Below are 25019 nucleotides of genomic sequence, written 5' to 3'. Positions count from 1 at the left end.
GGGATGTGGAGAAAAGGGAAGCCTCATACATTGTTGATGGGAATGTAAATTAGTACAACCACTATGGCCAACAGGTTGGAGGTTCCTCGAAAAACTAAAAATAGAACTACCATATGATACAGCAATCCCACTGCTGGGTACATACCCCAAAGAAAGGAAATCAGTATGTCAAAGGGATATCTGCACTTCCATGTTGGTTGCAGCACTGGTCACACAACAGCCAAGATTTGGAAGCAACCTAAGTGTCCGTCAACAGAAGAATGGATAAAGAAAATGTGGTACATACACACGATGGACTACTATTCAGCCATGAAAAAGAATGAGGCTGGGCACAGTGGTTCATTTCTGCAATCCCAATACTTTGGGAGGCCTAGCCGTGTAGATTGCTTGAGCTCAGGAGTTTGAGACCAGACTGGAAAACATGGCAAAACTCCATCTCTACAAAAATACAAAAATTAGCCAGGCTTGATGGTGCATGTCTGTAGCTCCAGTTACTTGGGATGCTGAGGTAAGAGGATCAATGGAGCCCAAGGGGTTGAGGCTGCAGTGCATTGTGATCATTCCGCTGCACTCCAGCCTGGGCTATAGATTGAGGGCCTGTCTCAAAAAAAAAAAAAAAAAAAAAAAAAAAAAAAAAAAAAAAGACAGATTCAGTCATTTGCAACAACATGGAAGGAACTGGAGATCATTATGTTAAGTGAAATAATCCAGGCACAGAAAGACAAACATCACAGATTCTCACTTATTTGTGGGATCTAAAAATCAAAACAATTGAACCCATGGAGATAGAGAGTATAAGGATGGTTACCAGAGGCTGGGAAGGGAGGCTTGATGGGTGTGAAGTGGGGGTGGTTAATGGGTACAAAAAATAGAATTAATGAATAAGGCATAATACTTGATAGCACAACAGGGTGACTATAGTCAGTAATTACTTATTTATTTATTTATTTGAGATGGAATTTCACTCTTGTTGCCCAGGCTAGAATGCAATGGCGCAATCTTGGCTCACCGCAACCTATGCCTCCCAGGTTTGAATGATTCTCCTGCCTCAGTCTCCTGAGTAGCTGGGATTACCGGCATGCACCACCACGCCTTGCTAATTTTGTAGTTTTAGTAGAGACAGGTTTCTCCATGTTGGTCAGGCTGGTCTTGAACTCCTGACCTCAGGTGATCTGCCTGCCTTGGCCTCCCAAAGTGCTGGGATTATAGGTGTGAGCCACTGCACCCGGCCAGTCAGTAATAATTTAATTGTACATTTAAAAATAACAGAGTATAATTGGATTGTTTGTAACACAAAGGAAAAATGCTCAAGGGAATGGATACTCCATTTTCCATGATGTAATTATTATGCATTGCATGCCTGTATGAAAACACTTCATGTACCCCATGAATATATATACCTTCTGTGTACCCACAAAAATTAAGAATTAAAAAAAGATTTGATTAGTCAGATCTCAGATGAAATTTAATTAGGATAGCCTTAGGATCCACAAAGTAAGTGCATAGATATGGGATGACAAGATTTAGTAGCAAATGTGAAAAACTTCAGTGTTTTAGGCTGTAATGTAGTTTTGTGATGAAGCCACATAAATCATAGTTTGCATTGTTTGACAAATACCATCTCTTTTTCTGGCTGATCTGATTATATCACACCTCAGATATTATATTCACATCCGGGTTCCAACCCCAGGAGGAGTTCTGATAAATTAGAGACTATTTGGAAGAAAGCAGTGAAGATGACTAAGCATAATACTTCAAAACCATGTCATATAAGGTAGAATTGGAAGGACTGGGGATGTGTATCTGAGGGGAAAGCAGGCCCAGGGGAGTAAACTGTATTCTAATATTTGTCTGTCTCTCAAACAATTGAGAGCTAGATTGTGCTTGCATGGTTCCTGAGGTTTGAATTGAGACTGGTGGATGAAAGTTGTTAGATTCAATAATAAAGAAACCAGCAAAAATTTCAAGACTGGAAGACTTTCAAAGAGAAAGTGGCTGAGTTTGTATGTATTCAAGTTCTCCACTCCTGACCATGTTCCAGCCAGGTGATGACCACTTTCTGGAAATACCGTACAGGAAATTCAGATTACCAAGATGGTTAGGTGGAATGCTCTGTATTCATTGAACTTTCTTTATTCTTCATTACTGCATCACCCAAGAAGTTGCAATAGCTCCTTCTTTACTACTGTATCAAACCTAAACCGTACCTAACATAAAAAAATTAACTTCCTTTTATCTGGCTACCTTCTACTTATTCAACCATAGCTTTTCCCAAGGAGGGCCTCCCTGATTTCTTCCTTAAATCTAATCTCAACAAAATATAGAGAAACCCACAGAGAAAATATCTTTACATGAGTGATTACCATGAATTCTGCATAAGTTTATTCTGATAAACTGATCAAAACAAAAATATAGAGCACTAAAGTTCTTTTTAGCTTGTGGTTGTAACCAGCAGTCATGCCAAACTTTAAGGAAATAAGGGTAAGTTTTATTACAAATACCAATAAAGAAGAGTGCACTTATGGAGGGAAAATATATTTATTCTTCAATAATTTTAAGGTAATAAAAATGTTGTAAATAAACATGATACTAATATTTTTATTGTTATATAGGTATATATGTAAAATTTAGGAATGGATTTAGAGGAAACTATCAATTTACTTTTAGCATTCTGTTATAACATATACATAGAAATCTGGAGTTTAAATATTAGGTGACTCGCTAAATATGAGAGAAAGATCTAACTGTCATGTTACATCTTCCCTTAACAGCACACTTTATATTTTCTTAAAGGCAAAATCACCAGAATTCTTGCAAATCGAAGGAAAAGAAATTAAGCGAATGTGGAAACGTAAATCACTGAGACCAAGAAAGTCTTCAAAACCTCTTTGTGATAAAAAACTACATAAAAAGTAATTTTCTTAAATTTATAATTTTTCTATTGGAAGAGGAGTTATTCGGTAGCATTGAGACATGAAAATACATTTTTAAAAAAGAAAACTAAATGTTTTAGAAATTCATATATGAGACCTAAGTTAAACCTTCTCACAGGAAAAGTTGGTGGCAGATTTTACAGTTAGTGCTATACTTTATGCTTTTTTCTTTTTCTGTTTTTGACAAATGTACTTACTTTCATGATGTAACAATAGCTGGAAAAAATAACTTTGTGAGACTGAAGAAAATTAAATGTTAGCATGTTAGATTTGATATTTTTGGTCACTGTAATGCCTGATTTGGATCAATTGCTTATTATATTGGTTAATTTTTTTATGATAAAATAAAAAACAAGCCAACACAAAATGTGCATAAGCCATCTGTTTGGTAATTTAGATGGCATTATTTTTCTCTACCATTAATATCATGCTTCATCCTCACATCCATAATTTTAATGGAGTTTCTCGTTACACAGGAATACAACCACAATTTTAAATAATAGTGTGGAAATGCAATTTAGATTATGATTTACATTTTGATAGTCACCTTGTTGAAACTCTGATTTTCTCCTTATTTCATCACTAAGTTTTTATGGGTTAGTTTCTTCTAGATTCTTCTTCATTTAACTCTTAATGGGGGTTTGAAGAAGCTTTAATTATTAGCTTTTGTTGTTGCTTAGGGAACTGAAAGGTATGCTGGACATGGAAGACAACCTTTTTATGGCCAGCTCAAACTTTGTAAATGGATATTACTCACAATTTAGTAGCTGAGAATAGACTCATGGGAAAAGAATTCCAAAGTTTATGAAACAGTCAAATTGGCATTTAAGTGACCCTGTACATACCATTGCTTATCTGCATTGCTTTAAGCTCATTTAGTTAGCAAGATTATGTATTAAAACAAATAGTGACAGCAGACAACAAGTATTTTACCTTCAATAAATAGTTACTGTCAGATTATCAATGAAGCAGAAACTTCTTGATTTTTTTTTCTAAAAAACCTTGCATTTAGTGCATTAAGCAGAGTAGTATGGCCACACACAGAGTCAGAGTCTTTTCTTTTTTATGTCTTAGTGTTTCAAAGAATGACAAATAGTCCTGTTTAAGAAGAGTGTGCTATAAAAACACACAGCCTTTCCTGAGCATGCCAAAAATATTTGTAGATCTTATTGATATATATATAGTACTGCTTTAATTCATTAAAACAAAAATTAGAAATTTTCATTAGTGAGAAATAGAATGAGATGCAGAGGAATAAAAGTCTGATTTTTTAAAAATTATATAGTAAAAGAGAATCTTAGGGAAATGTTTCTGAAAGTCTTTTATTTACTGTTCTTTTTTCTTTAATCAGTGTTCAACCTAAATTTTCTCACTAGCCCTCAAATTAAATTGTATTCTTGGGAATTCAAACATCTATTGCAGCATATTGTTATTTAGGTCAATAACCAAGGGAAATTTATTTGCTTAATGTTAGTAGACTATAATGGGCGCATGGGAATTCAGATTGGTTGTGATGCTTTTTAAAGAAAATATAAAAATCAGTAATGTAATCTCAAACACATTCCACTAGCCAGGACCTGTCTCAGGTAGAATGATGGTGTAGGTGAGCTTGACATCAGAGCACACCTTTTTTTTCCCCTCTATTTTAAAAGCCCTTTGTTAGGAGCCCAAAGTACCTGGGAGTCCTGGCTTTCTGGACACCCCCTTTCACTCCTCCAGTTAGGCCTGTTTGTCTCAGGCATTTCCAGATGTTTAGACTTACCTCTCTTTTCCTCTTTCACATGAACACATTTCATATCCTATTTTTGTTAGGCCCTATGCTCTTTTGGAAATGCCATAGACCACTCTCTATTAATGATTCAATAGTGTCCATATGGGGCCTGGCAATGGGTCAGGTGCTGTGTAGTACAAAATAATAGTAACAACCTTAAAAATAAACCATTTCTTGAGATATTTCTACAGGCTGGGAATTACACATCTTCTATTTTTATCAGTTCTTATAAAGGCAGGGGTTAGGGATTTTTATCCTCATTTATCAGAAGACTTTTAAAGAAGTCAGTAATACAGTTGGCAAGTGTTAGAACTAAGATCCTGATCCAGGCCCAGCCAACTCCAAAGTCTATATTCTTTACACCATGCTAATCTCTGAATCAGTGCCAGCCATATTGAGTGGTCAGTGGACAGACCAGCATTAACCCTCTAGATAAAGGTTAAAATGGGTGACACAAGAGTAGAGCAACTTACAAAAAGAGACAGTTTGTAAAAAAGAAAAAAAGATAAACTTGGCAGAGAAGTCTGTCCTTGAGGTCTTGTTTGAAGAATATTTAGACATGGACAAAAGAGTAGACAGCACTGTATCCATAACTGAAGGGACTGACAGATGTAGCCCTGTGATTTGTCCTGGAAACTGATGAGAATAGCTAACTTCTGCCATGTGAAAGACACTGTTCTAAATGCATTCACTCTTCTTTCTTAAAGCAACTGTATCCAGGACAAGGTATAAAGAAATTAATTGACTTGCTTATGACCAAGTGAGAATTGTAAACAGTGTTTGAACCCAGGCAGTCTGACTCCAGAGTCTGTACTCTTAATCACTATGCTAGAAGTAAGTCCAAAGTCTAGGAGCCTTGAAACATAGAGAAAGGAAGTTAGCCAAATGCAGTAAGCAACAACCAATCAATTTGCTGGGTAAGGGAGCACTTAAAGGAGATCAATCTGGTAGAATTTTGCAGAGGGGAATAGACAGAGGCTGCAGTGCTCAACCCAACTGGTGAACGACTGCCTGCGCAGGCTGAGGTGATGAAGGGTATGCTGGCAGTGAGGATGGAGAAGGAACACACCTGAGCAACCCTGTGCGGGGGAGAAACTCAGTTTTGCATTGGATGTGCAGGTGAAAGAGAGAGGGGTCAAAGATGTTTTCTATCTTCAAAAGGAGGAATCTAGTTGAGGTAGTGATATTAGAGGTAAGATTTGGGAGCTCTCAGCACAGAGGTAATCGCTGAAACACTAAAGATGATTTTTCCAATGTACAAAGAGAAGTTCAAACCTCAGAAGCCACACCCAGTTTGGAAACTGGAGAAGGAAAACCAATGGCTAAGTCATATTATGATGAATTTGAGAGGTAGATGGAAATCTGGGATATTGCAGCTTTAAAGGCCCGTGAAGGAAGAGCAATTTCAACAAGTTATTCATATTCTCAGCTGTGTTTTGGGGGTCAGAAGAGAACATGACCTAAAGATCTAAAGCTGATTGGATTGGATTTGATTTGATGAAAAGAAGGTCATTTGGTTGTATAAGCTTTAATAGGAAGGTAGGGATGGAGTACTTCTGGAGAAGGGCCACTTCCACCCAGAAGTCACTAATAGGCAAGAAATGTGGCCAATAGCCAGTAATGTTGTGTTTGGATGCCAGGGTTTACCCACTAATTTTGTGACCTACCCAAAATAAGGATAATTATGCCTCCAATACAGCTTCGTTGTGGGAATTAGAGAAAATGTGTGTAGAGGACCTAGCGCAGAATCTGGCATATAGTAGGTGCTCAATAATTATTTGTTGATTGGATGACAGGTGGCACTGGGGATTAAGAAAGGAGATTTTTGGCTAGGCGCAGTGGCTCACGCCTGTAATCCCAGCACTTTGGGAGGCCAAGGCAGGCAGATTACTTGAGGTCAGGAGTCTGAGACCAGCCTTGCCAACACTGGGAAATCTCATCTCTACTAAAACCACAAACATTAGCTGGGCGTGGTGGTACAGGCCTGTAGTCTCAGCTACTCAGGAGGCTGAGGCAGGAGAATCACTTGAACCTGGGAGGCGGCGGTTGCAGTGAGCCAAGATTGTGCTACTGCATCCCAGCCTGAGACTGGGTGACAGAGTGAGACTCCATCTCAAAAAAAAAAAAAAAAAAAAAGCAGATTTTCATGTCATCCTCTCTACTTAGGAAAGACAGAAGAGAGATACAAGTCCAAGCAGAGTGGGAAAGGAGATGCCACACTGACTTAGAGAAACCCAGAGTTCTATCAATGCTAGTTAATGGATAATGCCCTACCTATATTGTTCCACTTCTTTAGGGACATTAGCATTTGACCAGAGTAGCAAAGGAGTAATACATGATGGCTGGGTATGGTGTCCACAGACTGAGTTTCAGAATTCAGGAGAGAAGAGGTTGGGGTGGGATGATAAAAGTTTGTTTTTAGGCTTGTTGGTCCTGAGATGCCTGTAGACTGTTGTCTGTAGAGGTGTAGGTTGAGCTATTCAGCAGGGAGTTGGATACAAGTTTAAAGCTCTGGACAATGGCCTGAGATTGTGATATTAAATTTGTTATATACCATTATTATAGTTTTAAATCAGATCTCCTACATTTATGTATGTCTTTAGAACCTGAACTAAATTGTCAGTATAAATGTACTTTATATCTAAAGGCCACAAAATGATGAAAGGAGCTCACTGTCTTTTCTCTGTTGCAGAATTCCACAAGACTACTCCATGCCGCACCTTCATGATCTGTGCATCACCATCCCAGCCCAGGAGCTGCCTGTTGACTTGCGCCTGGCTTCTCGAGTGTATCACACTGCTAACAGGAAAGGCCACGATACCCTGCTTGGAAAATTTGGAACCTCTTTCTTAGATGATCGCTTTACAGATGAAGAACAAACAGATAGGTAAGAGTTCCACTGGTAATTTGATTTTAAGCTAAATGTAAACTGTCATATAAATCCTGCCTTTGAGTTCTAGATTTTAAAGACTTGATTCTGTTCTTGGACACTAAAGAGGAGGGAGCAGTTTTTGTGTTTTTCTGCTGCTTCCTCAGGTATACAGTCTAGGTCTGTGTCTCCATTTCCCGACAATATTAACATGAACCCATTCCCAATTGTAAGGTAACTTTAGTATTCCCAGAGTGTTACATACATGATCTCATTTGTTTGTCATCACAGCTCTGGAGTACAAATGTGGAAATTGAGAGTAATAAAATTTAAGCAATTAGCTGCACATAGACAATTAAAAAAATCACAGATTTGACACTTGGACCCAGTCTTTTGAACTAGATTTCACCATCATTGGGTATACTTGGGTCCAGGGATCACATACAAAAGTCATTGCTCTTAGAGTTTGTTCTCCTTCTCCTTGGGTCTCACCTTCCTTTGGAATCTGCATATTCTTTTGTGGAGAGTATATAATTTATAGCATCCTCAAAAGAAAGGTGAAAAGGGAAGGAACCTAATGTTTATGCAGCAGTAACTGTATTCCGAGCACTGTGCTGTGTGCTTTGCATATGTTTCCTATTTAAATCTTCAACTGTAAGGGAGAAGTTGTAATTTCCATTTTATTCATGAAGAAATTTAGGGTTCGTGATACCAGGTTACTTGCTGAAGTTCTTATCTCTTGATAGTGATAGAATCCAGGTTTGTCTAACTCAGTTTTTCTCAGCCTTTTCATTATCACCCACTTAAAGAGAATTTTAAGGCTTTTTTTCTTCTAATCGCCCCTCCTGATTAAATTTTAATATGCCAGATATACTGTATATCTGTTTATATACTATATGAATGTATGTGCTTTATAAATAAAAAGAGCAAGCTTTAATCACACTGTGCTCCCCCCACCCAAAGCACCAATTTTTACCTCCTGGGAGGGATATCACCTGCCCATTGAGAATGCTTGCTCTACAGTCTCTCGCCTTTCAGAAGTCATGGTAAAAATACTGAAAAATGTACTGCATGTTTTAAGACAATTACAAATGTTAAATATTAAGTTAAATGGGAACTTTTTTAGTATTATAATTTAACTATCCTGGGTATATGAGAATACTATTCTAAAAGATCACTTTTAATAACACTATCACAAAATTATTAGTACCCATACTTTTCATGGTATATTTTGAATGCATTTTCTTAAACTTGACTTCTAGTAAAAATTGCAATGCTACTGCATCCTTTCATGAATTAAAAATTACCTGGTTTCCCAGTGATTAGCAATCACAATTGGTTTCTATTTGAATCCCTAAAAGAAGGTCATTTTTATGTTTGTTTTCTATGTAGGCAAAAAAAATTTTTAGGATTTGTCAGTCATAATTTTATACATCTGAAGTCTTTTAGTTTTGCTTTATCAAATTAAATTTTTGAAAAAAATTGTATATGAAGAATTTTTGAAATTTCAGAACTGCTCCAGTATCTCCAATAGAAAATAGCAGTTCAGCATGCCATTCTTTGGAATATATGTTAAAGCCTAAAGCTGGGAGTAGAAAATAAATACATAAACGTAATCTAGTAGTCATGAAACTCTACTATTTTGAGTCATTCCCATTAGCACTACGCAAGCCAAGCATCATTTGGAGGACTTACAGCTTTAATTATTCATGCAAAGTGTTAGAAATGCTAGTTTCTTTCGAATTCTGAAAATATTTTTCTTCAAGTAGACCTCACTTTCTTTTTCCAAGAGTCAGTAAACGTTCTATTTGATGAGGATAATTCTTGGCAATTTGTTCCTAAGTACCAAATAAGAAGTTAATTTAAGTACTGAATATTTAATTCTCCAGCATCTATCTCTTGAGGATTACCTTGCTAAACATAGCTTAACCTTTTCAAAATATATCTGTCTGCTGAGCCTACAAGTTTGGAGAAATGTATAATTTTTTTCTGCACTACCAAGCGTTCTCAAGAAAGGTAACTGTAAACAAAATGAATACCTTTTCATTTGATGGCTTTTTGCATTTTTTTGTGCAGTGATCAGTTAACTTCAAAGGTAGTAATAGTTGTGGTTGTATAGTTTTAATGTTTCCCAATTTTGTTAATCATTATTTATGGCAAACACCAAGAATATTTTAATGGAATTGGAAGGGTATATACTTAAGTTTATTTGAACAGCGGTGTAGTGTTCAAACTTACGCTTATTTTGCTAAACAGTAATTATGATGAGAACTATACAAATATCTTGTATTGGCCTTATTTTTGCTTTAAAAATGATTTGTATATTATAGAGAGAAGTTTGTAGACATGTAGTTCAAATTTTTGGTATGGAATTTTATATTTCAGGCTTTAAAGTAGGCAAAATGATTAAAGGTATTTAAAGACTTAGATTAATGTTAACAACTTGGTGAATAGCCTTTCAGACATCTCTTGTATATGTATGTGTTTAAACCACCCATGATATTCTATAGCCTGAGTTTCTTCATTCAAGATTGTTTGTGAACATTTAAATTATTTCATGATATTTACTACTTTATATAAAAATTTTTTAATAGAGACAGGGTCTTGCTCTGTTTCCTAGGCTGGTGCGCAATGGCATAATAATAGCTTACTGTAACCTTGAACTCCTGGGCTCCTCCCACTTCAGCCTCCTGAGTAGCACTAGGCTAATTATTATATTTTTTTGTAGACGTAGAGTCTCACTAGGTTGACCAGGCTGGTCTCAAACTCCTAGCCTTAAGTGATCCTCCTGCACCAGCCTCCTAAAATAATAGGATTACAGGTGTGAGCCACTGTGCCTGGCCAGATAGTTACTACTATAACCAAGCTATGGTGACACTATTTATGCCAATTTATGACACTGTTCTTTTCCTTACACCCTTGTCAAACTATGATTGTTACTCTTTTTGAATTTTTTCTAATCTTTTATTATTTTTATCCATTTCTTGTAAGGTTGAACATATTTTTAGATGTCTCTTGGTTATGTGCTTTTTTCCTTTTGAGAATTACCAGATCTGGAGTTGTCATTTATCTCTTTTGTATTGTTTTGTAAATGATCTTTTTATATTAAAACTTTAGTTGTTTGCCGTATATATTATAGATATATTTTCAATTTGTTGTCTGCTTTTCAGTTTTGTTTATAGTGTTTTATGCTATCAGAAATTTTTTAATGTAGCAATTTTTTTTATGTGTTCTAGTCTTGATGCTAATCTTAGAAAGGCTGTTTATACGTTTACATTTTAATGTATTCTCTCATATTTTCTTCTAGTAACTTTGTGGTTTCCTTTGGAAAAAATTAAATATTTAATCCATTTGTAATTTATTTTGATAAGAAGAACATATTTTAAAATATAATTTATTCAATGAATCTTCTTTTCCTTACTGATTTGAAATGCTAACTTTCAAATACCTTAAATTCCAACATGTTATTGAGTCTATTTATGGATTTCTGTTCCATTTCACTGATTTGTCTATCTAAAACTGCTTGTGTATTTGCTTGATTCACAATCAATACAGAGTTGGTGGCAAAAATGCTGTCCTACAAACATTGGCTGACCTTCTCAAATCAGGCACCCCTTATAGTCAGCTCCTGGGCAGTGAGCAATGCCAGGCTATGAATCCCAGACTTAACCCTCTAGTTGGCTTCAAATTAAAAAGGAAATTCCTAGTCAATTTTTGGAAAATATGTGGACAGATCATTAGTTTTATACATTAGAACAGCAGCAACAACGGAAAAACCAAAGGTTAAGTGTCAAAATTCAATGTGTAATTTCAATTTTGATTATTTTTTTACAAAAAACAATAAAAATATTTTAACAAATATGCAAAAACATGCAAGCAAATGCGAAAATGAAAAACAATTACTCAAAATCTTGCCATTTATAGATAACACTGTTAACATTCTTAAATATGGGATTCCAGACTTTTCCTTTTGCGAATAAATCATATAGAACAAAACTAGAATGATACTATATGCATAATGTTTTGTAACCTAACTTTTAAAAACTTATGTGTAAACATCTTTCCATGTCAATAAATATTGATCCGAGTAATCAAATGATATGCTTAACTCTGTGGTAGGCACAGAGGTAGGCACTAGAGAGGCATCTGCAAACAGGAGAGACATAATCACTGCCCTCAGGGAACCTGGAGACCAGTAAAAAGAAAGGTGAATTAATTACTGTGAATGCGACAATTAATACAGAGTTGTGCAGAGTGCTATGGAAACATGTAAGAGGAGTCCCTGATTATTTGGGGAGGTTTGAGGATTGATACCTAAATTGAAACCTGAAAGATGGATAGAAGATAGGAAGGAGGAGGGGAAAGAATGTTTTAGGTCTTTGGTACTCAAAGTATAGTCCACAAACTAGCGGCGTCACCATCACCTGGGAACTTGTTAGAAATGCAGGAAATTTGTATACAGTTTGAAGTTTGAGTTCATGCTGTGGGCAATTGGAATCCATCTGATAACTGGAAGTAAGTCCAGTATTAGAGAACAGGAAGAGCAGTGATACATTTGAAGCTAGAGCTGAGGCAGGATTTTATGGTTACCCCGTATGTGTGTGTGAGGGCACGTGTGAGTGCTTGGGGGAGGGATTCTTAGTCACAGTGAATTGGGAAAGCATTGATAGGTTTTCTGAGGAAGAATGACATGATCAGGTTTGCTTTAAGATATCACAGTCCTTGTCTTCTCAGTTGTGTTTGACACAGTTGATCACTTACTTTTCCAGAAGTCACCTTTATCCCTGGCCTTAGGGACCACTCCTTTCTTGGCTATCTTCCTGCTTCCCTGGGGATGGCTTCTCAGTCCCTCCTCCTGGTGTCTCCTCATCTCTTGACTTCTCAACATCGGAGTGCCCAGGCTTACCAAGGTGATCTTATCCAGGACCATGGCTTTAAATGCCATTTATATGCTGATGACTATCAATTGGTAAGAGAAATGCACAAGGATGATCATCATATCACTTTTTATAATAACTAAAAACTGGAAACAACCTAAGTGTCTATCATGGAAGAATTTTAATTATGCATTCAATAATGAGATGCATTGCAACCATAATAAAGAATGAGGTAGAGCTTTGTATTCTGAAAGGGTTAGAACTAAATTCAGAAACAACATGTGTATTATATAAAACAATTTTTTTCTGCGTGTGTGGGAGAAAATTCAAGAAACTGTTAATTGTGATCCTTTTGTTTTCATTGTACACTTAACCCATAAAAGTGAAAACCACTTTGTTTTATTTTTTGCTTTATTTATATGGCATATATTTCCATTTTCATTTTAGTCTGTCTTAGTTGTGTCCCTTGTAGATTGCATAGACTTAAATATTTTTTGAGCTTATCAGAATTTTTTTTCTGATAGTTTTTTTTCTAATAGGTTGGGTCACCCCATATTCATTTATTGTCCTATCAGATGTACTTGGTATTATTTTTGTCATTTTATATTCTCTTTTTCCTTTTTTGCTTCTTTGCTATTTCCTATAATCTGTTTTGTCTGTCAGCATTTGCCTATGTGTTTTTTGTTTGTATCATTATCTGATATCTAATCTTGTGATACAGAAATCTGAAACCAACCTGTTTTTCATTTATTTGCATGTAATATTTTTCTCCTACTCATCTTGATGCTTACAGAATTTTATGCTTTACTTTAAAATGAACAATTTCCCTAGCGTATGTTTGAGAGTGGATTGCTTTCTAATTAATTTTTGGGGGTACATGGAAAGCCCTTCTTATATGCAAATATAGTACACTATATTTCAGTATAAGACTTTTTTGTTTTATGTTGAGTAATGTTTCTATTCTACTTATTTTGTGCATTTCTTCAGGAATATCAATTAGCTGTATGTTGGATTTTCACTATCTTTCCTCTATATTTATCATTGTTTTGCTTAGATTTATCTCTTAAACCTCTGTACTTCAGTGGTTTCATTTTCTGTGGTATAAATTTTAAAAAGTCCTTCTAATTTTCATTGTGAGACTGCTATGGCATTTACAGATTTTTTTCTAAATTCTATCAGTCTCTTAAGAAAATCACTTTTGTTTATCTGAATTTTATTACCTCAAGAACACAAAGCAGAATCTTTCTAAAATATTTTTGTTTCCTATAATAAATCTTTCCCAAAAGGATGTTCTTTCTGTCACTTTTTGAATGCTATATTTCATTTTCGTAGTTTGGAGACTGTCTTCACAGAAATCATTTTGGGTTTTTCTGTGTACTCAACTTTGAATGAAGACAAATTATTTCTGGCTACCCAAAGTTAATATTGGATAGATTTACCAAGCATTTTTGACTGTTTATCTTGGAGGTATTAGAATAGTACTTTTAGATCTTAAGTAGGAGAACCAGAGATGCAGGTTTATGTTAGCAGTTGAGTCACTCAGAATCCTGAAAGGCATTGGGGGTGGGATGGGACAGGATCTGAAAAATTTGCCTCTATAGTTTCTCTCTGTGATCGTTAAAAATATTGTAATAAGGGTGACCTTTTCCTATCGGGTTTTCTATATGGTAGATTACTATAAGCTTTTCTTCTGTGCATACACATATGTATACATATATTTTATGAAAATGACATTATAGATGTTATTTTGATAACATATTCCTTTGAGGATATATATCTATATATATAAATACAAATGTAGAGACACATATATGAGTAATTATTTTGACTTGCTGTCTCTACTAATGATAGCTTACAAATCAAATGTATAAGGAGTGCTTTTATTTGAAAGATTTTATCCAAATCCTTCAAATAAGGTAGTAATATTGTTAAGAAAATGGAAAATTATCTAACAGAAAAATGCATTGAAGTACACTACATTTATCATATAATTTTGTATTAATAACAACTCTATGTAGTAGATAAAATCATTTTATTTCCCAAATAAAAAATACAGCGTAATGATTGACTAATCCATGTTTATGTAGCTAGTAACGGCTGGGATTCAAGCCCAGGTCTTTATAATTTTAAATGTGGCTTTTATTATATTCTGCTGCTTTGTGTATTTGTGAAAGGCCCTTTTATTTTTTCTCTTTATGCTTAATTCTGTACACTCGCTCTCATTCTGTTTTTAGGACCAATTTGACCTAATCTAGGAAGAATGTGAAGAGCCTTAGTTGGATAATCTGTGTGAAGCATATTTTACTTGCCCTTGGTGGTTTGTATTTGACCAATTGTGAACCAATTTTGGAAGCAGGGCTTCTGCTTATTCAGGATGAGGATTTTATCTTACTATTGCTTGTTCCCTCCTAGGAACTGAAAATCCTGTTTTGATTCTAGGCCAAGGATGTGGCCTTGGTCATTGTGGGAGACTTCTCTGTTGTTAATTACTGAAAGCTTTGCAGTCTCTGAATATTGCCTGGTTTTATACTTCCTATCACTGGTTGCCCCCCACCCAAATGTGCCATCATCTCATGCTAGACCTTTCTAATTACAGTACACCCAGGACCTGTGGTCTGTTACACTTCATTTGTAATACTCTGTTCTGTCTCATATGTTTTTTATTTCCTACCAGTGTAGGTATCTGCGACTGACCTTCCCCTACCATCTGCCATTTCTCAGTGATCAGGTCTAATCCTGGCCCTACCCCTACCCCTTACATGGCCTTGTTTCTTGCTGCATAATCCAAGCAGTGACCTAAGAACGTGAGAATCACTGTGTGAGTTGGTGATACATGTCACAGAAGTACATTGAACAGAGTTGTAAGAGATCTTAGTAGTTCCCTAGCCTAAGCCTCTCATATTATGGATGAGGAGACTGAGGCAAAGCTTTGCACTCTGTATCACAGTTGGTGGCAGAGATAGAACTGGAATTAATAGTAACCTCATTTTAAATTTCTGTTATATCCACTTTGAACAAATAGCCCCATCAGTATGACAGTTTGGGATGACAAAAAATCATTTCAGTATGCACTATCAATGTCTGGTAAGAGTTTACCCTTGTGTATTTCTGTTTTTACTTGGAAATACCCAAAAAGGAATTATTCGAAAATTTGTCTGTTTCCATAACTGCCAATATGTGAAAGCTGGATTTTTAAAAAAGTAAAGCAGCATCATTCCACCAGATGTCACTGTTTGCATGTAGCAATGAAGTTATGATGATTACAAATAGAATTTTCCCCTTCCCAATCATGTTTTGTGAAAAAAAAAATGTATATAGTTATACACTTACTCTTCTATAGACTGATTTTATCAAGAATGTATTTTCTGATCTTTTTAAAACATACATAATATTCATATGCCTCTGCTGCAGATTTCAAAGAAAAAAATTATAAAAGACTAAAGAAAGCTATTTGTAGATTAATATTTTCAAGAAGATGAAAACCTAAAGCTTTTTCCAGACCTTGGCGTCTGCTTTTTAAACAACATTCTCTGTAAGTTAATGTTTTTCAAATTGTGGATTGCGACCCAGTGAGTGGGTTGTGAAATCGGTTTAGTGGTTTGCTATGAGCACTTTAAAAAATGGTATCTAGAATAGAACCATTGCATGTGAGATTGACTTTGATGAAACTTTTGTATGTGAGCACTCTTCAAATTTCCCTGTATATATCTTCTATGGGTTACCTAAGAGTGACTGTGCGCAACATCCTGTGAAGCCTCTCTCAGGCTTTTGTATACCAAAGAGCAAGATAAACTTGTTAAGGAAGAGATAGTGAAGCTGTGATGGAGAACCTCTCTGTTGGGTTCATACCAAGGTAGGGGAAGATTGTTGGAGGGAGATCCCTTCTCCATGCTTCACAAGATGTAGCTCACAGTCACCTTTATGTAACTCATAGAAGATGTGTGCAGAGATTTTTTCAGAGTACTCACAGCTTAGAACAAATGTTGTCCAAACTTCTTTAACAGCATCATACAATCAGAAATATATTTCTCTCTCTGGCCTCATGGGAGACCAATATTGACCCAAAAGGAGGTTCAACTTTCACTCTGAGAGAGGTGGGCTTGTTTCCTTCATTCAACTCCCTCAATGATCATAAACAATAATGGTTGTAATATCAATCACTTTCGTAGCATATTCTGTGTGCAAGCCTCTTCACATACATGATTTCTAAGACATTTGACTCTGAAAAACTCAATCACTGTTGCCATTTGTAAATGAGGAAACAGACTGAAGAGGAAACATAGCACAGTGAGGGGCCCAAATTCTGTTTTTTAACCTCATTCCAAAGGCTCACTCTTTCCACTGTATCAGTGATTTTTAGTCTTCCTTGAGGATAAGAGTCATCTGGGTTGTTTCATAAGTGTATCAATTCCCAGAATCTATCCCAAACCTACTGAATTAGAATCTTCAGAGAAAGGGTCTGGGAAGGTATAGATTTGATTTCATCCCAGGATATTCTTATGATTAGGCTGTTTTAGGAAAGATTGAGTACCTTAGTGGTTTTCCATCTTCAGAGTGCACAGAATCACCTTCAGGGCTGGCTATAACACAGATGGCTAGGCCTCAGCTCCTGAGTTTCTGACTCATTAGGTCTGTGTTGGGGCTCAATAACTTACATTCCTAACAAGTTCTTATATGATACTAATGATGCTCGATAGGGAATACACTTTGAGAACTACCCAGCATCTCATGCCTTACCAATGATTCTGTTTCCCAGGGCAGAGTTTGGGGCTGGCTTTGGCTGTGAGACTTTTCTTACTCAGCCAAAATTCAACAATATTTATTTAGTACCTACTCCATTCAAATTTTTGGGAGACAGAAAATGAGTAAGTCTCACTTTTTCTCCCAAACAATCCTATGCTCTGCTGTGAAAAAGGCATACGGAATAGAATGCAGTATATTGTGTAATGAAAGAGCAGATCAAATGCAACAGGGAAACCAGGGAGTCAGACATGAATCTGGGCTGGATAGAGGAGGATTTGTAAAGGTCTTGTGGAGGAGTTGAGATCTGAAGGTCTTGCTCTCATCATTCTCCATTTCCATAGCCACTCATTACTATAATGGCGTGTTGATTTTGCCTGTTTCCCCTATTGCTCCTGGAGTAATCCCAGCACATAAGGCATTTTTTTTTTGCATTGCAAATGTAGCTTGGGTGGAAGGTTGGGGGAAGGAAGCAGACTTGGCAAAGCAGATGGTGCCCAGACTCTGAAAGAGACTGCCAGGGTCAGGAGCTTGGGTTGTATATACTGTGTGTGTAGTCAGTGAGATGTTTGGAGAGGGGGTGACTGATAACAACAGTTGCAGGGATATGTGGCTTGGATTGGAGGAGGGAGGGTCTGGAGGTAAGGGACCAGCAAAGATGATATCACAGGACTCAGTTGAGAGAAGATACAGTGAACAGGAGAGACATCATGGAGGGAGAATGAACAGAAATAGTCATTACTGTTGGGAGTGAGGAAGAGATTGGTGATGAAGAGATTTTCAGTCTGAACCACTGAGATAGTGGTGTTTTTCAAAGAGAACTCTAGAAAGGGATGGTTCTTTTCTCTGGACAAAAAGAAGGAAGCAGGGAAAATCCAGATAAAAATTTCCAGGTAAGTGCTTCATCTTTGTCATACAGGAGCATAAAGGCTAACCTTAAGTATGCCTTTCCACCAAGGCCCCCATTCATGTCTACCAGAGCTATGCACTCTAGAATGTCCGATGACCTTCACTTTCTTCCAACCAATCCATATTTCTGTTTATTTAGCGTGTTTTTGGAATGTGAAAGAGCAAAAGACAATAAGTTGTAAATGACTTTTACTATCCTGTTTCTGGCATAGAGCCAGAGAAAAGTAGAGCAGTGCTTCTAGATAACTTCTTAGTCACTGCTCTCCTCATCACCATCTATCTCTCTGTCCTCCCAACCTATCTTAGAAATACTTATTGATCCTGATGTCTGTATTCACTTGGCTCATTTTCTTAGTCCCTAGACCTTCCCCTGTTCTTTTGTTTTCCTGGATACACTGGAATTCAGGTTTGGAAAACAGAAACATCTTGTATTTGTCTGTTCATATGCTGCTAATCAAGACAGACCCGACACTGGGTAATTTATAAAAGAAGGAGGCTTAATTGACTCACAGTTCTGCAGGGCTGAGGAGGCCTCAGGAAACTTACAATCATGGTGGAAGGAGAAGCAAACATGTCCTTCTTCACATGGTGGCAGCAAGGAGAAATGATGAACAAAAGGGGGAAAAGCCCCTTATGAAACCATCAGCTCTTGTGATAAATCACTCACATCACGAGAACAGCACTATGGGGTAACCACTCCCGTAATTCAATTACCTCCCACCGGGTCCCTCCCACAACACATGGGCATTATGGGAACTACAGTTCAAGATGAGATTTGGGTGGGGACACAGCCAAACTATATCACAGCTTTAGCTATTTTAAGCAAAAAGGGACTTAGTAATGGGAATTTGGTGTTTTAAAATCAATGAGAGGGTTAGAAAAATGGGGCATTAGGTAGGGAGATCTCCCAGGGATGACTCGCAGAGCATGTTTAACTGGCTGCCTAGGGTGCTGCTGTTCCTGACAGAGGAAGGCGGCAAATCTGGAAGCCAGCACTGGCAACATACCACGTTAACTGAGATTCAGGGATTAAGTAGCTTTTACTGTCACAGCTTTGGACTCTGGAGCCACACTGTGTCTGTTTGACATGCTCACTGGCAAAAAACAAACAAGTAAAAAACACAACTCACAAAGTTGTAACTGGAACACAGCTACAGAAGAACTCAACATTGTTATGACTGTACTTGCCAACAGAAACATTAGAACCTTCTGCCTTCTAATTGCATTTGGTTAGTGGATTCTAAATAATATCTAGAACACTGGCTTCTGGAACCTCCGCCCCGAGTTAAAACAACTGTGCCTCAGCCTCCTGAGTAGCTGGGACTACAGGTATGTGCCACTACACCCAGCTAATTTTTGTATTTTAGTAGAGATGAGGTTTTGCTATGTTGGCTAGGCTGGTCTTGAACTCCTGGCCTCAAGTGATCTGCCTGCCTCAGCCTCCCAAAGTGCTGGGATTACAAGCATGAACCACCATGCCTGGCCAAGAGAGTTTTACCTCTCCATCCTTGGCAGTTCAGGAAAGCACATTAGAAGGAGGATGGAATGGGTGTTAAGTGGCAGTGGTATTTGCCTTGCTGGGAGTAGAGTTTTAATCTCTCTTTGACTTCAGGTATTTTAGTAGGTAAGATAGGAAGCTTTTATTCATGACTCTACTCTGACAAAGCCATATCTTCTTCAGCCTGCCTCTGAGTGGGTCTACTTCTTAACAGCAGGTATCATGGGATTTGAGGATTTCAGTATATTATTAAGCAACTGAAATCAGTTGGGTTTTTGTATGCTTAGTTTTCACATTTGGTAACTCATAAAGTGTTTCTTCCTATAATAGTATATCAATAAGTTAGAGGGAACAGTAGCTTTAAATGCTTCAATGTGAAATTGATATATCTATATTATGTATGTGGCACATGACTGTGCATATATTCTTAGATATTTTGTCTTTATGTTCATTTTATATTTATTTTACAGTTAAGTGTTGTAATACAAAAGTTAATGTATTTTTAAGCCAGTCTGTAGGTCAGTAATTAATGACACATTTTACCTTCAAATTTTGATTTATCTCATCTGTTTAGCTTACTCTTTTATTGATAAGTTTTGTTCCATATATATTCTTAAGTATATGTAGCTTGTAGCCTAGAAGAAAGACTTGATGCCTACACAGTTTTCTGTTCATCTCAGCAAGAAGGGAGAACCATAATGTGAGAAGGTACTTCTGCTTAGGCTGATGCTTTGCCCCACCCAAGAAATGAAACTTTGTATGTACGTGTGAGCTTGGAATGGGGAGTAGGTGAGAGATCAGAAGGTAGAGAAGTTTTTTTTTTAAACCTCTTTTGCAACTAGACTTTCATAGGGTGAATTTATTATTCCAGTATAATGAAACAAAACCATCATAAATATTACTACTAAAATGTATTAAGAACCAGATATTAGCATTTTTGGATTATTTCTCATTTTGGATTATCCGACTTCTACACAATCTCTGTTTAGTGCAGATGTCAAATGTCCATGTGTTTATTTCAGTGGAGTTATGAAATGAGGGCAAACATGTTATACTTTGTGAATTACTTAAAAAACAAACTTATTGTTCTTATCACATTGTAGAATATTGTATGGAATTCCTGTTATGGATGACAACCAAGAATATGTCCATATTCCTCCGACACCGCAAGGGATACCACCTGAATTGGCACAAGGAACTAGAGAGCGTGCTCACAAACCACACTTGGAAGTCTTGGGAGAGGAAGTAAGAACTCTCTTTAATATTAGTTTTTTTGTACCTCACAGGTCCTCAAACTTTTTGGCTTCAGGAGACTTTTTTCACTCTTAAAAATTATTGAGGGCTGGCCAGGTGTGGTAGCTCATGCCTGTAATCCCAGAACTTTGGGAGGACATGGCGAGAGGATTGCTTGAGCCCAGGAATTTGAGACCAGTCTGGCCAACATAACGAGACCTCGTATCTAAAAATAATAACCCACACGTCTGTGGTCCCAGCTACTTGGGAGGCTAAGATGAGGGAATCACTTGAGCCCAGGCAATTGAGGCCTCCAGTGAGCCGTGATTGTGCCACTGCACTCCGGCCTGGGCAACAGAGAGAGTCCCTGTCTCAAAAAAAAAATTATTGAAGACCTCAATAATTTTTTATGTGAGTTATATCTATTAACATGCTAGGAGGCCAATACAGCCTTGGGGAATTGAGGGACTATAACAAAAGATCTAGTATTTGTGTTATCACAAAAGATGGGGAGAGACTGAAAAGTATTGAAATAAATAATGTCTGAAAAGTTACCAGTTTGGCAAAAGGCAGAAAGCTATAGATTCAGGAGCCTGAGCAAATCCCAAACTGGAAAAATCCAAAGGAATATAGACCAAACCACATAATATTCAAACTTCTGAAAATGAAAGATAAAGAAAAACCAAACATCAATCTAAGAAAAGTGGGAATGGCTATATTAATATCAGATAAGATAGACTTCCAAGCAAAGAAAGTTCTCAGAGACACAGAGGGGCATTATATTAAGATAAAGAAAGCAACGAAAAAGAAACGACATGCTACCTGTAGGGGAAAAACAATTTGAATGGAAATGGGTTTCTCATGAGAAGTGATGGAGGCCAGAAATAAGTGGCAGAACATTTTTCAAGTGCTGGAAGAAAACAACTGTGTTCCCAGAATCCTACATCCAGAAAAATATCCTTTAGGAATAAAGGAATCAAGACATTCTCAGATAGAAGGAAACGAAGAGAATTTGTTGCCAGCATACCTAACCTAAAAGAATGGCTAGGAAAAGTTCTCTAAATAGAGAGAAATAATAAGAGAAAAAATCCAGGAATACGTAGAAGGAACAAAGCACATGTAAAGCAAAAATATGGGTAAGTACAATAAAATTTCCTTCTCCTTTTGAGTTTTCTAAGTTATGTTTGTCCATTGAAGCAAAATTTATCATGCTGATGTGGTTGTAACAGAATATAGAGGAAGTATTTAAGACATACTATAAATGGGAAAGGGTAAAGAGACATAAAGGGAGGTGAGATTTCTACATATCACTTGAACTAGTAAAATAATACCCTCAGTCAATTGTGGTAAGCTATATTTATAAAATGTAATACCTAGAGTAACAATTAAAAAGCTATACAAAGAGATATACTAAAAACACTATAAATAAATAAAAGTAGAATTCTAAAATACGTTCAAGTAATGTACAGGAAGACAGGAAAAAGAAAACAGAGAAACAAAAGAAACCAGACAGAGCAGACAGGAAACAAAATCTAAAATGACAGACTTAAACCCTAACTTAAATGTAAATGGTTTGAATTTAGCAATTAAATGACGGAGTGGTAAAATGGATTAAAACACATGACCCAGATATATAATATTTACAAGAAACAAATTTAAAACATAATGATATAGCCAGTTTGAAAATAAAAGGGTTAAAAATACACAAACACCATTCAAAGAAAAGTGGGAATGGCTATATTAGTATCAGATAAGATAGACTTCCAAGCAAAGAAAGTTCTCAGAGACACAAAGGGGCATTATATTATAATAAAAGTGTCAGCACATCAAGAAGACATGCCAGTCTTAAAAAATATATGCATCAGACAATAGAACTGCAAAACATGCAAAGCAAAATCTAAGAACTGAGAGGAGAAATAGACAATTCCACAATTATAGTTGGAGAGTTCAGCATTTCTCTCTCAAAAATTCATAGAACACTTAGAAAATCAGCAACAACCCCATCAACCAGTAGGTTCCAGTTGAAATTTATAGAACACTGTACCCAACAAAAGCAGAATGCATATTGTTTTCAGATGCCATGAAACATAGGATAGAGCAAATCCATAATGTACTAAAACTAGAAATCAGTAAGAGGAAGATAACAAAAATCTCCAAACACTTGGAATCTAAACAGTACAGCTATAAATAATCTATAGGTTAAAGAAGAAGTTTCAAGGGATTTAAAAAATACATTGAACTGAATGAAAATGAAAATACAACATATGAAAATTTGTGGGACATAGCTAAGCAGAATTTCTAGCGCTAAATGTTTTCAATAGAAAAGAGAAAGTCTCAAATTAATAATTTAAGCTTCCACCTAAGAACCAAAAAAAAAAAAAGAGCAAAATGAACCCAAAACAAGCAGAAGGAATAAAAGCAGAAATCAATGAAATTGAAAACAGAAAAACAGTAAGGAAACTTAATGAAAGAAAGAGCTGGTCATTTGAAAAGATCATTGAAATTAATCTCTGGCAAGACAAGAAAAAAAGAAAAGCCATAAATTACCAATATTATAAATGAAATGAGATGTTACTACAGACCCTGCAGATATAAAAATATTAATATAGGAATACTATGAACAACCCTACACATGCATACATTTGATTACTTAGATGACGTGAAGAAATTCTCGAAAAACACAAACTACCACAACTCACCCAGTATGAAATAGATTATTTGAATAGCCCTATAAATATTAAGGAAATTGAATTATTGATTTATAGAACATTCCCCTTCTCCCAAATATGTAAGCCCAGATGATTTTACTAGAGAGACTTCTACCACACATTTAAGGAACAATTAACAGCGATTCTATACAATCCCTTTCAGAAAATAAGAGGAGGGAAGACTTCTCAATTCATTTTTTGAAGCTAGTAATACCCTAGTATCTAAACTAGACAAAGACAGTGAAAAAAACAAAAAAGAAAGAAAGAAGGAAAGAAAAATGCAGACCAATATCCTTGCTATGGTTCAAATGTTTGTCTCCTCCAAAACTCATGTTGAAATTTAATTGTCGTAACAGTATTGAGAGGTGGAACCTTTAAGAGGTGATTAGGCCCTTATGGGTGGGAAGAATGCTATTAGAAATGGGGAAGTTCAGCTCTCTTTTTCCCTTTTGGCCTTTCTGCCTTCCACCATGTGAGGACACAGTAAGAAGGCCTACATCAGATGCTAGTGCCTCGATCTTGGACTTCTTTCCAGCCTCCAGAACTGTGAGAGAATAAATTTTTATTCTTTATAAATTACCCAGTCTCAGGCATTCTGTTATAGCAGTGCAAAACAGATTAAGACAACTCCTTATAAATATTGGTTATAAAAATCCTTAACAAATGTTAGGTCATAGAATTAAAAATATGTAAAAAGAATTATCCACCAGGACTTTAGGGAATTATTCCAGAGATTTGAGGCTTTCTCAGTATTGGAAAGTCAATCTACTGTAATTCATCATTTTAACAGAATACAGAAGAAAAATTGCATGATCATATTAATCAATGAAGAGAAAGCATTTGACAGATTTCATCACCCATTTTCATGATAAAAATTTTCAGAAAAGTAGGAATAGAGGGAAACTTCTACAGCTTGATAAAGAGCAGCTGCAAAAACCTACAGCTAACATAGTATTTAATGGTGAAAGCCTGATTGTTTCCCCACACCACTCTTATTCAACATAGTGCTGGAAATTCTAGGCAGTGCATTAAGGCAAGAAGTGGGAAAAAAAGCTTGCAGACCAGAAACGAAGCAATACAGCTGCCCGTATGTGCAGATGACATGACTGTCTACACAGAAAATTCTGAGGAATCAGCTGGGTGCTGTGGCTCATGCCTGTAAGCCCAGCGCTTTGGGAGGCCAAGGTGGGCAGCTTGCTTGAGCCCAAGAGTTTGAGACCAGCTGGGGCAACATGACAAAATCCCATCTCTACAAAAAATACAAAAATTAGCTGGGCATGGTGGTGTGTGCCTGTAGTCCCATGGCCTTAGGGCTTTCTGGAAGGGTGAGGTGGGAAGATAACCTGAGCCTGGGAGGTTGAGGCTGCAGTGAGCCGTGATCATGCACTCCAGCCTAGACAACAGTGGGATCCCCGTGTCAATAAAGAAATAAATAAGTTCTGAGGAATCTGTACAAGAAAAATCTCACAGAACTAATAACT

At 36.5% G+C, this 25019-nt stretch overlaps 1 protein-coding gene across 2 annotated transcripts in view; it reads left to right on the top strand.

The window, feature by feature from the left end:
• Positions 1–25019, top strand: part of TTC6 (tetratricopeptide repeat domain 6) — a 234749-nt gene that overhangs the window by 84957 nt on the left and 124773 nt on the right. For both annotated transcript variants that reach the window (XM_055360775.2, XM_055360774.2), the window contains exons 5-7: positions 2794–2912; positions 7397–7591; positions 20701–20842. In XM_055360775.2, coding sequence (XP_055216750.2) covers positions 2794–2912; positions 7397–7591; positions 20701–20842 — 456 coding nt within the window. The remainder of the gene's footprint in view (positions 1–2793; positions 2913–7396; positions 7592–20700; positions 20843–25019) is intronic.

Source organism: Gorilla gorilla, chromosome 15 (assembly GCF_029281585.2).
Source record: "Gorilla gorilla gorilla isolate KB3781 chromosome 15, NHGRI_mGorGor1-v2.1_pri, whole genome shotgun sequence".
Taxonomy (NCBI): domain Eukaryota; kingdom Metazoa; phylum Chordata; class Mammalia; order Primates; family Hominidae; genus Gorilla; species Gorilla gorilla.
This window is presented reverse-complemented; position numbering and strand designations above follow the sequence as displayed.